Source organism: Gymnoscopelus microlampas (assembly GCF_963454915.1).
Source record: "Gymnoscopelus microlampas genome assembly, chromosome: 1".
NCBI classification, from domain to species: Eukaryota; Metazoa; Chordata; class Actinopteri; order Myctophiformes; family Myctophidae; genus Gymnoscopelus; species Gymnoscopelus microlampas.
This window is the reverse complement of record NC_139962.1, coordinates 3,533,626-3,548,618: the sequence shown is the minus strand read 5'-3', so window position 1 is coordinate 3,548,618 and position 14,993 is coordinate 3,533,626. Positions and strand designations below refer to the sequence as shown.

Here is a 14,993-nt window from a genome sequence, read left to right as displayed (position 1 = left end):
ATTCAGGACTTCTCAGCGAGGCACGGACAGTTCTAGTGGACCAGGCTAAGCTAATGCTACAACACCTAACCCTAACAAACTGTTGCATGAAAGTGAAAGTGTCTCCAGTTGCCGTGGACCGTCTGGAAAGCCTGGTGATGCAATGTTTCTGTTAATTTGGCTCTTAAAGAGGGCATGACGGTCACAGCATAGGGCAGGCTATGCTCCATGCAGGATTATGGAATATATCTCCTTACATTGCAACTAGGGATGTCCGATTTTATCGGCCTCCCGATATTATCGGCCGATATTAGCATAAAAATTGATATCGGGAAAATATCGGTATCGGTTTACCGATATTGTGTGGCCGGTATTGGTCAGGATCCAAGATGGCGGCACGAATGTGACATGCTCTGCTAGGTTTTATGTTTCTATGTTTTTAAGTCATCTATGCCTCGCGAATTTTATTGTTGCTTCTTTTTAGTGACATTTTAAAATATAGTTCGGTGTTATCGTGATATCCTGGGATTTATTTTAGCTGAAGTTTAGGAAATAGTGGATAGTCTACCTTTGAGAAGCCTGTTCCACAATCCGCCTGGTGTCTGCCGGCTTTGACCCGGTGTACGACGCTATTACACCTCAACCGAGGGGCTGTGTCTGTGAGGCCAGGGTGTCCCCTGGACTGTCCGCTCCGTTCCTGTCTGGTTGGCCTTGAGTGCTGGGATCACCCTGGGTGGCAACTCTAGCTCATCGTAGCTTGTGCTGCTCACTAGACATAGTGTTTATACCACCGCTGGCTGTGGCAAAAACGCTAGTACAATTATAGCGTTTCTCCTCGCGGATACTCGGCGGCCGTGATCTCGCTATCAACGGTGATTCTGCGCCGGATCTGCTCTGCTGCTGCTGCTCGGAGGGCTCGCCTGCCCTGCTGATCCGTGGCTCTGCGTCCTGCCTCTTCTCGGGCTTTGTGAGGAGGGACTGCGGTGGATGTGTGGATATAAACGGCGCCTCCAGGTTGGCTTGTGCGGCGGTCTCGTCTCTCATCTATCTCTGGCTTCTGCGACGGCGAGCACTGTTGTTGTTGCCGGCGTCCTCGTGTTGGCATGCTAGTTCAGATGGCACGCTAATCTCGTTGCACTACTGCGCTACATAGCCTGTCGAATTGCGAGGCCTCCAGCCTCTGCCCTGCTTCTCTTCCACGGATTGAACAGTTTCTGTACCTCGGATTCGGCCCGTTCTCCGTTTCCCCTCGTCGCCTCCTCGGCTGTTGCTGTTGGATTACAGTTCTCCTCCTCCTGCTCCAGTACGGCGCACGGTTGGTCGCACAAAACACAACTCAAAACATTCTGTGGTTGTTTTGTTTTCATTTCATTGTTTATGCTACATGCTTCATTGAACGTTGTGCATAATATTCTGTGGCTGTTTTTTGTTTTTGTTTTCATTGTATTGTGTATGCCCTGTGGTGAAATGTTTAACATGTTGCCTTGCAATATGTTGGCTGTGTTGATTGTCTCGTTGGGCATGGGTCTCATGTCACTGGACACTCTCCATCTGGGTAACACCACTTCTTTGCCACACTCGAACCTAAACACTGCTGGTAAAACACGCGTTACATCAGGATTTCTGGAAAATGTACTTTGGCCACAAAGACCATGTAAACGTGTTTCTCTGAATTGCTTTTCTCAGCCTGCTTTGGATATGGTGATTCTTGGATTATGGCGCGATCCCTGTTGTACTGCTCACTCTTGCATGTCTTCCTCCAGAGCCCCTGGTGTTGTTTCAGTGTTTAGGAGAACATCAACAAGGTTGTTGATTTTACTAATGCTGTTTATCTCAGGTAATGTACACATTAATCCTGGACCGGACCCCCTCATTGAGGCCCTACCAATGTTGTCTACCCCCCATGATTTTAGCTGTAGACATGGCCTAGGCTTCCTCCATTTTAATGCTAGAAGCCTGGTGCCTAAATTGCCCACTTTTCGTTGTTGGTTTGAATTAGCCAAGCCTGATGTGGTCGCGGTTTCAGAAACCTGGTTAAAACCTGGCACTACTGATAATGTGGTTCGTGTGCCTGGCTATAACATCTATAGAACCGATCGTAAAGGCAGATGTGGGGGAGTTGCTCTGTACATCTCTGATAGATTTCAAGGGTCTGTTCTTCATTCTGTAACTATACCTAGGCAGTTTGAATTTTTAGCCGTCCAGATAGTTGTGGCTAACTCTCCTTTGACTATTATCTGCTGTTATAGGCCTCCTTCTGCATCTAGTGAAGCTATGGGAAACCTAGTAGACTTAATTTCTAAGTGTACTAGTTCCGAGATTGCCCTTCTCGCTGATCTGAATTGGGATTGGTTGACTGATAAATCTGCTAGTTTTAAACAGCAATGTGATTCCCTAAATTTAACACAGATCATCCATAGCCCCACTAGATTAAACCCTGCCAGACCGGATGGTGACACTTTGATTGATATTATTCTAACAAATGCACCGCACAAATATGCCTCAATTGGTGTGTTTGCAAATGACTTGAGTGACCACTGTGCTATTGCATGTGTCAGAAACACTAAGCTGCCCAAAACCAAAGGCCTGACTGTCATCAGGCGCTGCTTTAAACACTTCTCTGAACAAGCCTTTCTTCATGATTTGGCTGCAGTTGATTGGTTTCGCATGTCCTTAATTCCATCAATGGATGAGGCCTTTCGGTTCTTTCACGAACAGTTTCTCTACCTGATGAATAAACATGCACCTCTCAAAAAAATCAGAATTAAGAACCGTGCAAATCCCTGGTTCTCTAGGGACCTGGCTGATCTGATTCATGAAAGAAATAGACAATGGTCACTTGCAAGAAAGTCTAATTCAAGTCATGATTGGCTTCTGTTTCGTGTCTTGAGAAATAAATGTACGGTCCTCACCAGGAAGTTAAGATCGGAACATTATTTATCTCTCACTACTGATACCTCTAGCAATCATTGTACCTTCTGGAGAGTAGTCAAATCCCTGCAACAGAAAGGAGCAGCAGGCCCCCCGCCTAAGATTCGGGTGGGCGAGTCCTTTATTTCTGATAAAAAAATCATGTCAAATGCTTTCAATTCGCATTTTAAAAGGGCGGGACACATTTTTGATGAGCAAATTGCCAATGCTCCTCATCAAGACGCCCATGATGATAACGTTGACTCATCTGTTGTTTCTGTTTCTGTTTTTGACTTTTCTCCCATCCTGGTATCGGATGTTCTACACGCCCTGTCTACCTTAGACCCTAAAAAATCTGCAGGCCCAGACGGCCTTGGCCCTTTTTTCCTAAAATTATCATCGGCTATCATTGCTCAACCTGTCACTGATATGTTCAATATCTCCTTAGCCACTCAAAGTCTACCTGAAGAGTGGAAACAAGCAAATGTTTCCCCTCTTCTCAAGGCTGGCGATCCTTGTGATGTAAACAATTACAGGCCCATTTCTAACCTTTCCACCTTGGCAAAGATCTTAGAGGGCCAAGTATCAAATCAGGTAAAGGTTTTTCTTGATTCATACTCTATTTTGAACCCCATGCAGTCAGGTTTTAGAGCAAAACATAGCACTGTAACGGCATGCCTTAATGTTATCGACGACATCAGGGCAGCCCTGGGTAAGAAATCTTTTTGTGCGGCCTTATTCATTGATTTGAGTAAGGCCTTCGATACCGTGGATCCTCACGTACTGCTCAAGGTCCTTTCTAAAGCTGGTTTTTGCCAAAATGTGCTTGGTTGGTTCAAAAACTATTTAGTTGGCCGCACACAGTGTGTCAAATTTGGTGATACCATTTCTGATTCCATCACCCTTGAGAAAGGAGTCCCCCAAGGTTCCATTCTTGGTCCATTGCTTTTTCTCTTGTATGTCAATCATATTTGTAGTCAATCTAAGCATTGTAAGTATCATATGTATGCCGATGACACAATTCTGTACTCTTGTGCTCCTTCTTTTGATGTAGCAGTTTCAAACTTGGCCTCAGATTTTGTCTCATTGCAGCATGAATTGGTAAATAGCAAATTGCTATTAAACGGCCAAAAAACCAAGGCCATGCTATTTACTCCAAATAGAGCTGACATTATCCCCCCAAATATCACCACCTTGGAAGGAGTAACCATCGAATGGGTGGTGCTTTACAAATATCTGGGAATTTGGTTGGATAACAAGTTAAACTTCAATCATCACATTGAAGCGTTGATTAAGAAGTTAAAATTCACAGTAAGCTTCTTTTATAGAATGAAGTCCTGTTTTTCTTTTGCTTCAAGGAAAAGGCTGGTCACTGGCCTGTTTATGTCGCAACTCGACTATGGCGACATTGTGTATCGATTCGCCTGTCCCTCAATATTGGGTAGACTTGATCCCCTTTATCATGCTGCATTGAGGTTCATTACCAGCTCCACCTATAGGACACATCATTGTATTCTGTATTCCCTAGTAGGGTGGTCCTCCTTAGCATCTCGCAGGTTGCTACATTGGTACACTTTTATATATAAAGCCATTCTTGGAAATTCCCCCTTGTACATTTGTTCAAAATTTAATCTTGTCCAAAATTCGCTTAACCTCAGATCGAATGCCTGGATGCGCTATGTCGTACCCACTACTAAATCTGAGGCAGGGAAAAAAAACCTTGCGTTTTTTGGGCCTTGGTCATGGAACGATCTACAGACCAGATTAAAATTGGCTTCATTGATCCCTCTAGTGTCTTTTAAGAGGATTGCCATGGGCACATTCTCCAACCATTGCTCCTGCTTTGACAAGTAGCAATTGCTGTGATCTTAGTCTTATATTAGTTTATTAGTATTATGATGTATTGTTGTTATTAGTATTTTATATAGTCTGTATTGGTGCTATTGGTAGTAGGTCTTTGGTATTACGGATGTCATGTTTGTCTTTGTTTTGTTATGTCCTGTATTGTCGTTACTGGCAGAGCTGTGTAACATTTTATTTGCCTCTTCTCTTGGCCAGGGCACACTTGTAAAAGAGACACTAGTCTCAATGTGATTTCTCTGGTGAAATAAAGGTTAAATAAAATAAATAAAAATAATAAAGTTTTTGAAAAAAAAAAATTTTTTTTTTTTTTTTTTTTTTTTTTTTTTGCTTTATAAATAAGTTACAGGAGTTCTTACTGTATATGGTGTGTGTGATATGAAATTTGAGCTTACCCTAATCACAATAATCCCCGCATATATCGGTATCGGTTGATATCGGTATCGGTAATTAAGAGTTGGACAATATCGGTATATCGGTTATCGGTAAAAAAGCCAATATCGGACAACCCTAATTGCAACGGTAAGCACCTCCATCTGTAGGCTGTCATTAAGCTACTCGCGAATGTTTACTGACTCAGCAATGTGCGTGACTTGACTGTCATGCTGTACAGCGCCCATGCATATCAACTTGACACAACATCGACATAAAACCGGAATTTATGATAACTGTTGTGACTGGCTGAGCTGCGATTTTTCACCCCAAAACCAATCCACTGGTGCATCTCTACACGTATCATACTGATGTTTTACATTCCATACTAACTAGCTATATGCAACGTGATGCGATAGTGCGGACTAGCCAACACCGACTTGGAACTCATGCATCGCTGCCCTCCATACCCTCCTGTCTAGCATCAGGATCTTGAGCTCTGCAGTGTTGTTAGCTTTGTTTGCCACCAGTTCCGGGTGCCTAAAAGCAGCTCTCCACCGCACCGATATTGAGCCTACTCATCCTCGTCGATAGCGCTGTGTCGTCGGGTCGGGACTCGAAGATTGCCGTCGATGACAAACGGAGCAGGTTCGGTCTTTGGGCCGACCGGTAGAGCCGTCGATAACCGTGGGGTAGTGAAGAGGAGGAAGAGAGGGGGGTGAAGGCTCTCTAGAGCACCCTGATTGGCTGTTTAGCTTGTTTGGTCAGACAGGCTCTGTAGAGTAGATCTCTCATGCAGGCGCGTACCGTCATTGGGGCCAATGAGGCCATGGCCCGGTCTGTAAACCCAGCTTGTCCCTGTGTAGGGGCAAGATCCGCCAGGGGAAAAAACTAAAAATCAACATTAGCAGCCCCTAACCCTATTCTGTTGTGCCGACCACAGAAAGTCGCCTTTGTTTTCAAATGGGGCTCATTTGCATTCGGCCAAATTGTTAATGAGTGGCCATTAAAAAAGCAGGTTAGCAGTCAAACCGGTTTCCTGCCAGGTACACAGCATAAAGAGGGCCCTGAAGCTTCACATTTCATAATTGTTGTGAGTAGCAAAAAGGAAACCTCGGCCATCCTTCTCTCCATTGCGCAGAGACGGCCACCTCTCTCCATTCAGAAATGGAATAGAAGAAGAACCGTCGTCCTGAAACACCCTCGCCCCAGGTCTAAACCGGCGGCCTCGTCCGCGAAAAAAAATGGGGCAGTGTGTTTTGGGACGAGCGTTCCGTTTTCCACCCGGAATGGCTCCGTAATTCTCAATAGACTTATCAGCCGTTGTTGCAAAAAATTAAGAAACAAAAAACGTTCGGTGTTGGTGGTGATCTGGTTGCTTGTTTTTATCTGGCAACACACTATCTGGCAACATCAGTACGGCTGGCAGTGGTAAGCGTTCGCCACTGCCCCCTGCTGGAACTAGTGCACCAGGATGACTAACATAAACACATTTAGACAACAGTTTTAACAAAATATGATTGTTAATACATACTTCTTTGAGGTTTACATTAGACACAAGCCAACAGACTAGTGATACCTTTCAAAACGATTGGGTAGAAATAGCGGATTTTACCGTGATTTTGCGATGTTTGGATGGAAAAAGAGGATTTGGGTTCTCTTCCCTGTATGTGTGTGTCACCTGTGCATTTTAGGACATTTGCAGTGTTTGAGGGCGTTGCATTAGCTACTAGCTAGTACTATGGATATTAAGACACTTTTTCAAGAATAAGAATGAAGGCTCGAAGTGCAATGACACGGAGGAGCTGCTAGAGGAGATGAAAGAGGAAACAATTCTCGTGCTGCCTTACTCTCCACTATGTCTTGGGCTGAGCCCCGATCGCCCCTGGTCACACATGATATTGGGCGTCATGTGACTATGAGCGGTAAACAGCTTTTTGATATTCCATATTGTCTGCCTGTAATTGGCTTCTCTCATTTGTGAGAGGGGCCTACTGTATTTCTTACAACCAATACAATATGAACGCAACATCCAATCAAGCTAGTTTATGTAAGACCATTCATTCAGCTGAAGTGCAGTTAGAAGTCAACTTGTGCTGGAAAATCCACTATGAGTAGTAGGAAGCATTGGTATGGGAGGGAGGGGCCAAAGTGTGTGGGGATCTCAGGGAAGATGGAAGATAAAGTTTTAATATGGAAAAGTCATAATTCAGTTAAACTGAATAACTGCCTTTACCTGTCAGTGTAAGGTGAATGTTTTTCTCCCAGACTAAGGCATTGTCAGGTCCCAGTAATTGCAAGGAGACTTCTTCTGCAGTGAGATCCAAGTCCACCTCAAATGTTGGAAGGAAATTTGGTTCATAGCTGAAAAGATCTGTGGCAGTCTGAAAACAGAGATAACCATTATTTAGATAACTCTTGAACTATTGTATTGGATTACTTTAGTAGTGCTAGCAATAATAATAATAATAATAATATGTGTAAGGGTAATAATAATAATAATAATAATAATAATAATACTTGTAGTAGTAGTAGTGGAAATGACAGGACAGTTTTACTGACTCTTATTGTTTTAACACATGATAAACTGATAGTAGTTTTAATGTGTGATACCTGTGGTTGTACTTTATGTGAAGTAGGTCTACATTGCAGACTGTAGTGTTGCTTTGGGTTGAGAAGAATGGGCCTGGACTCAATGTATTGATTATTTTTATACATTGCCATCACCTACAATGAAACCAACACAAATTGACCAGATGGTTCAATCATAATGTCTGGTACTGTACGAGTCCAGATTTTTCAGGCTTCTTTACCAATTACCATCGATACCAGTGTATTTTGACATTGCTCTTTTGTCCTTACTACTATGACCTTGAATTGGTGTCAAAAGTGCCCGCACCTACAGACTAGCCTCTGGTTGTATTTTCTAAATCAGAATCCATTTAACTGTTAAATACATTAAGTCTACTTAACAGAACTCATTTTACCTCTCTGATAACCACATTGACCGGCAGCAACAATACACTCAGTCGCCGTGTCCGACGTCCCGGTGGTTGAAGGAACAGCATGACAACATGACGAGATAAGTGCGCCCTAATCATCTCCAGGAGCTTGCCTGTGATTACCCCATATGGAGACATGTTTCCTCCCACTGAACAGCCCTGTAGAGGACTTCTCCTTCCCCTGTAGTTCTAAACCCCAACCCTGTCACACTGCACTGGAACAGCACCTGGCAACTGGAACCTGTGACACAAATCAAACATTTTAATTGACAGCATCTGTTGACTTCATAAGGTGTCATGTTACATTAAGTTCACTTACAATGCCAGCGGTTGGTTCATACAGTTGGTTGAATAGAAACAACATGTTAGTGGAAACAGGAAGTGGTGAATGATTAGCTGATGGCTTTAAAGACACAGCTTCTACATCTATAGAGGAAGATGTTTAGGATGACTTATACCTGTATTCATTGGCTGACTGTTCTGTGAGCACGCTGGGGAAAAAAACTGGTCTGAAAGACAGAAAGCAGAGAGGAAACAATCAGTAACTGTTCTGATGTTCAATCTGTGTGATTATTAAGTAGAAAAGCTGGTTTTACTCCATGTTTTGTCCATGTTTGAATGATCAACCTCATCAGAGGAGAGTCTAGTCTAGACACACACACACACACACACACACACACACACACACACACACACACACACACACACACACACACACACACACACACACACACACACACACTGCCGGTGCAGTCAGATAATAGGAAAACAGCCAGTTACAAAGTGCATATAAGGCAGAACACTGTTTCATACAATAATGTTGGCATACTTGTCAAACACAGCAAACAACAATCATGGGCAAAGGAAACAACACCTCCTCCAAATAGAGCGGCTTCCTATAATAGCTGATATTGAGCAGTACCTTGCTAACATACACGCACGCGCGCACACACACACACACACACACACACACACACACACACACACACACACACACACACACACACACACACACACACACACACACACAATCAAGTGACGGATTGCCCAGGGCAAGTGTTAAAAAAAAGTCAGGCAAGCCTTGCAACTGAAGTCTTATCTGAGTAGGGGCAGGGCTCCAGACTGTGACAAAAAAGGTGCAAGTTTAAATTGAAAGTGATAACATTGGTGCGAGCTCATGATGATCATTAGGTTGCTTTGATGCACGGGTACTGCGTTATCCATTAATGGTTGTGTTTTACTGGCTCAGTTACACCTCTCCCTGCCTGTACTTTCACCATCAATGAAAAGTCCAGGACATTGTTGTGTTATCCTTGTAGCCTTAATGTCTGACTGTACCATGTGCTAGGGGTGTCACGATTCACTTACCTCACGATTCGATTCAAAATCGATTCCTAGGGTGCCGATTCGATTAAAATTGCGATTCTGCGATTAATTGATATTCGATTCGATTCTGCGATTTATTGCGATTTTTTAGGGTGCCGATTCGATTAAAATTTCGATTCTGCGATTAATTGATATTCGATTCTGCAATTTATTGCGATTTTCTACCCCAAATCACTTTGCTTTAATTATACTAGAACATTTTCATATAATATAAACCATGAAAAGTTGAATCATACACTTCAATGCAGCCAGATCATGTCAGTCAGTCTTTCTGATATTGATTTCAGACAAAGTGCCAGTGAAAAGGTTAACTTATAAAAAATAAAAAATAAATAAAAAAATCGATTTTAATATTTTGAATTGATTTTTAAAATCGTGGCATTAAGAATCGCGATTTATTCATGAATCGATTTTTTTTGACAGGCCTACCATGTGCTGTTAACATTTTTGACTAATAAAGTATTCAATCACATATTCAAGTGTGCGTGTACGTAGCGGCACATAGCATAGGCTATAATAATGCTCGTTATAACCATAACGAAAATTCTGTTCTTTAACGTGGTTGTTGTCATGTTCTCAGATTGGATTTAACACATTCATTAGTTCTATAAGTGCACTGTTTTTGTACCATAGCGGGGTAATGCCCATGTGTGACCTTTAGGTGTTATTGGTGTCATCTGGTTATTTTGAACCATCCTATTAAAAACAAACTACAACTTTAGCTGGATAGAAAGCATCATGCAAGCTATAATATTAACTCCTAAACAAGCATAATGTTAAGAAGCCTTTGAATTTTCTATGTAAAGGCATCGTTTGTGTTTTAACAATGTTTCACCCATGAGCTAATTGGCCACAAAAAATGTAATCTGTGAATATGAATGTCCAACTTTACTTACTTTTTAATGGGTTGCACTTTTTTTAAGGCTATTTAGAGTACCACTTTTTTTTACCCAGTTAAGTCCCAATTTAGTCATTTATGTGTAGCCACTGTTGTATCCTACCTTTGGCAAGAGACCACTGCACAAGACCCTCAACAAATATGAGAATGTTTACATAATGCTTAATAATATTACCACAGGTAATTACCCAGATGATCCTCAGGTAGAACTTTCTAGCTAGAGCTATTTGAAGAGAATAAAAGATGGAGTCAAACTGGTTCTGTATCCAATGTTAGTCTAGCTGATCTACAAGCTCTGGAGATTACTTACAAAGCTTGGTGACTCCTTTCGATAGACAATTGTTCTCCATATGTCTGCTCACCAAAAGATTGCTTTGTGCTCCATAGTTGACATTAGTTATATTAGAGAGAAGATAATAATGTTTACTGTCGCTTCAGTATAGGCAACCTTTTCCTTTTGGGAGGAAGAGACAGAACAAGCAAGGAAGTGTGTATGTGTGTGTGTGTGTGTGTGTGTGTGTGTGTGTGTGTGTGTGTGTGTGTGTGTGTGTGTGTGTGTGTGTGTTGGGACTAACGTAACGCGTTACGCAACTACTTTTTGCGGTAACTAATAACGTAAATAGTTACCTTTTCCCATTCCCACTGAGCATTTTTCGGGCGATTAGACGTCTAAAATACGTCTAAGGGCTAGGCTAAAACGGGGTTATAATTGGTCTAACAGTGAACGTTTTTTAGCGGTCTAGGCTTAGCCTAGAGACGTTGATTAGCTGTTTTTTAAGCGTCTATTTATAGACCGTCTATATTATAGCCGTTGAAATAACGTCTATATACAGACGCTTAGAAAACAGCTAATCAACGTCTAGGCCAGGGGTCTTCAACAGGGTGTCCGGGACCCCTAGAGGGTCCTCAGAGTTACTACAGGGGGTCCGCCAAATCTTTGTGTTAGGACTTTTTATTTTACCTTAACCACTTGAACCCTACCATCCCTTTTCTGAGGAGAACTTTAGCCAAAAATAGCAGATCTACAAACTCACAACGCCTCGTGCTGCGAGGCGTTGTGAGCTTGTAGATCTGCTATTTTTTGGCAAAGAGGCTATAGGTGTAGAGGGGAAAAGAGAGCAGACCACATGAACTAAAAATGTTGAATCTGAAACACAATGTTATACGATATAGAGGGGGTCCCTGCTTCATCTCTGTCTCAGCTAGGGGGTCCTTGGCCTGAAAACGTTGAAGACCCCCTGGGCTAAGCCTAGACCGCTAAAAAACTTTCACTGTTAGACCAATTATAACCCGGTTTTAGACGGAGGTCTAATAGACTGTCTCTCATCTAACACCAGGGACGCGGGAAGTACTTTAGAGCAAGGGGTGCGCGCGCGTGCATGGGTCCCTCGTGCGCACGCGCGCACGTTTTTTTTCGGGTTTCCTGCGGATAAAGTTACTTTTTTTGTTACTTTATTTCGGTTTTAGGGTTAGGGTTAGGGTTGGATTAGGGTTATGTGATTTAATTCTTTTGGGGGAGCCGCGCCCACCGGAGAAAATCTCTCACACACACACACACGCACGCCTTCAGCCTTATTTTATTTTTTTCCTCACAACGGCAGGGGGTGCTGCAGCACCCTCAGCACCCCACTTCCCGCGTCCCTGTCTAACACACAGACAGGCAGCAGACTGTCTCTCATCTAACACACAGACAGGCAGCACGCAGCAGCTCAGGCTGGATACAGCTGCGATCCCTCTCACTCTAAAATGGAAAAGTGGAAGTGAGGAGTGATGATTGGTTAACGCGGGGTTAAATTTCAGGATAAGCCAATCAGAGACAGAGTTGGGCGGGTCTTGCCCACACGCACCCCCCCCCCCCCCCCACACACACACACGCACGCACGCACGCACGCACGCACGCACGCACACACACACACACACACACACACACACACACACACACACACACACACACACACACACACACACACACACACACACACACACACACAGTCTAGGCGACAGCACAGAGCACAGCAGTAGTTTGCAGCTTGGATAACCATTAGTTAGAATGTGTGGGGATAAAAGACGCTAAAAACATTGCAGTGAAATGTAAACTGTGTGCAGGACAGAAAACATTGTCCACATCGAGTAACAACAATGCTAATCTCCTGAATCACCTAACTAAAGTACATGGGGTTATAAAACTAGTCGCCAAAGAAGCGTGACTCCATAGTCTAAACCAGTTGTGCATGATTGGCCAATACGCTTGTGCAAGGACGCGCTGTGATTGGCCAGTAGCCACTTTGAGTGACAGTTGGGGCAAACGCTCTCACCAAAACATTATTTACTATTCTGTCCCTATCGGTACATAACTCGAACGGCGCTGAGTCGACTAGCAGACCATTGGCCGGTCGACGCGGGCACTCGCGCCTGGAGGCGCTCGGGCGCGTCTCCTCGGCCTCAAGGTCTGCTGAGTCGGCGCGCCTCCGTCATGGTCCAAAACTATACTTTATCGGCGAAAAGAAATAGTCCGCGGTTGTTTGAAAAAGGCACTTCCGCGTTGGCCACAGAAGGGGGCGTGTTTATAGCACAACTGGTTTAGACTTTGTAATGTCGCGCCAAGCAAGACCTCTCCGTCGCCATCACCGGCAGTTATCCAGATAGCTACTCCATCTAAACAGCCAAAAAACGATTAAAAAAAATCGCCACAGCATGTCACCTAGACTCAACTAAACAGATTGATTGCCATTTGCTAGGTATGTTGTTGAGGAGGACATGCTTCCTATCGCAACGGTTGAGTTTGTTGCCTTCAGAGAACTAGTCAGCAAAATAGCAGTGCAGAAAGACGTTTAATTGTTCCACTATTTCATAATGCCACAGAGCAACACTGAAACTCTCTCTCTCTCTCTCTCTCTCTCTCTCTCTCTCTCTCTCTCTCTCTCTCTCTCTCTCTCTCTCTCTCTCTCTCTCTCTCTCTCTCTCTCTCTCTCTCTCTCTCTCTGTGTGTGTGTGTGTGTGTGTGTGTGTGTGTGTGTGTGTGTGTGTGTGTGTGTGTGTGTGTGTGTGTGTGTGTGTGTGTGTGTGTGTGTGTGTGTGTGTGTGTGTGTGTGTGTGTGTGTGTGTGTGTGCCTGCATACAGATTCACCTGCCATGTTATGAAACGGATCAGCCACAATGCGTACTGTGACCATGTGACCACAGAGATATGTATGAAACTAAATCCATACATTAGTTAAATGTGTTTACAGGTGTGATTTTTCACTGTGGGTGTTTTTATTACCTTTGCCCTGTGAGTGTAATCTAACCCCAGGCTAGGCTCAGGGACTAGACAGGTCTGTTACACACAGGGTTGAGCTGTAGGGGGTACGGGGGGGTACGGCGTACCCTTAGTTCTGACACTGTGGGAGCTGGGGGCGCGCGTGCACGCACCGTCAGCGGCGGTCTTTAACGCCTTAAAGTTTCAAAACAATAGCCTCTCAAGGTTCGCGCCGTCAGTGGCGAGCCGTTCTCAATAGCGTCTACCTGGCTGCTTTGCATAACATTAGGCTACTCGAGAAAAGACACGGACTTGAACTGAATGTGTTACATTCCTCTCACAATGACAGACAACAGTCTCTGCACTGCAAGGTGTGAAGGGGATCGCTTAGCAGAGGACCCAGTTCTCTGAGACAAGACAAAGACAAGTTGTCTGATTATTTTAAGAACTTACTTATGTGTGGGTGAGTCTATGTAAAGGGCTTTTATATAAAATTAAAAGGAAAATAAAATAGTTAATTTGAAACAAAAATAAAAACAACAAATTAACAATGCAACAATACAACAAAATAATAATACATATGATTACATTAATAATCACATGTTGAATACAGTATTTCAACTAGCACTGAGCTGAGTGGCTATGTGCGTGACGTCATAAAATACAGTACCCTTAGTTAAAAAATCCACAGCTCACCACTGGTTACACAGATGTGTGTTTGTGCATAAACACGATGAGAATAAGGCGTGGGCAGAGGACGACTTTAGAGGCTTCAAACTTACTAGAGACTATTTTCTACAGCTATTCATTATATTGTCATAAGTGATCAGTTCTGCAACACAAATACCTTCATCTACAAAGCTACTGTAGATAGTCACTAAATGAGGAATAAGAGGTGGACTTTCAGTGGACTTTCAGTGTGTTTCCTGTAAATGGTTTATTACAAGTGGAGAGAGAGAGAGAGAGAGAGAGAGAGAGAGAGAGAGAGAGCGCGCGCGCAAAAGAGAGAGAGTGCGTGAGAGAGAGAGAGAGAAAGAGTGAGTGAGAGAGAGAGAGAGAGAGAGAGAGAGAGAGAGAGAGAGAGAGAGAGAGAGAGCGCGCAAAAGAGAGAGAGTGCGTGAGAGAGAGAGAAAGAGTGAGTGAGAGAGAGAGAGAGAGAGAGAGAGAGAGAGAGAGAGAGAGAGAGAGAGAGAGAGAGAGAGAGAGAGAGAGAGAGAGAGAGTTGTGACAGTGTGTGTGGCTTGCAACAAAAAAAAGAAGAGAGGGAGAAAGTGAAACAGAGAAATGTTTCTGTTTTAATAGTAAAAGAGTTAATAATGGTATATTCTTACCTGGTGAATTCAGCTCA

General features: G+C 43.4%; 1 protein-coding gene across 1 annotated transcript in view; it reads right to left on the bottom strand.

Moving 5' to 3' along the window:
- The window catches only part of LOC311046722 (uncharacterized protein), a 34,448-nt gene extending 26,225 nt beyond the window's left edge, over positions 1-8,223 (bottom strand). Inside the window, exons 1-3 of the mRNA XM_084059232.1 lie at positions 8,109-8,223; positions 7,735-7,848; positions 7,358-7,505 (exon numbers count right to left, since the gene is read on the bottom strand). Coding sequence (XP_083915358.1) covers positions 7,358-7,505; positions 7,735-7,848; positions 8,109-8,222 — 376 coding nt within the window. The 5' untranslated portion in view covers position 8,223. The remainder of the gene's footprint in view (positions 1-7,357; positions 7,506-7,734; positions 7,849-8,108) is intronic.
- Between the last annotated feature and the right edge of the window lie 6,770 nt (positions 8,224-14,993).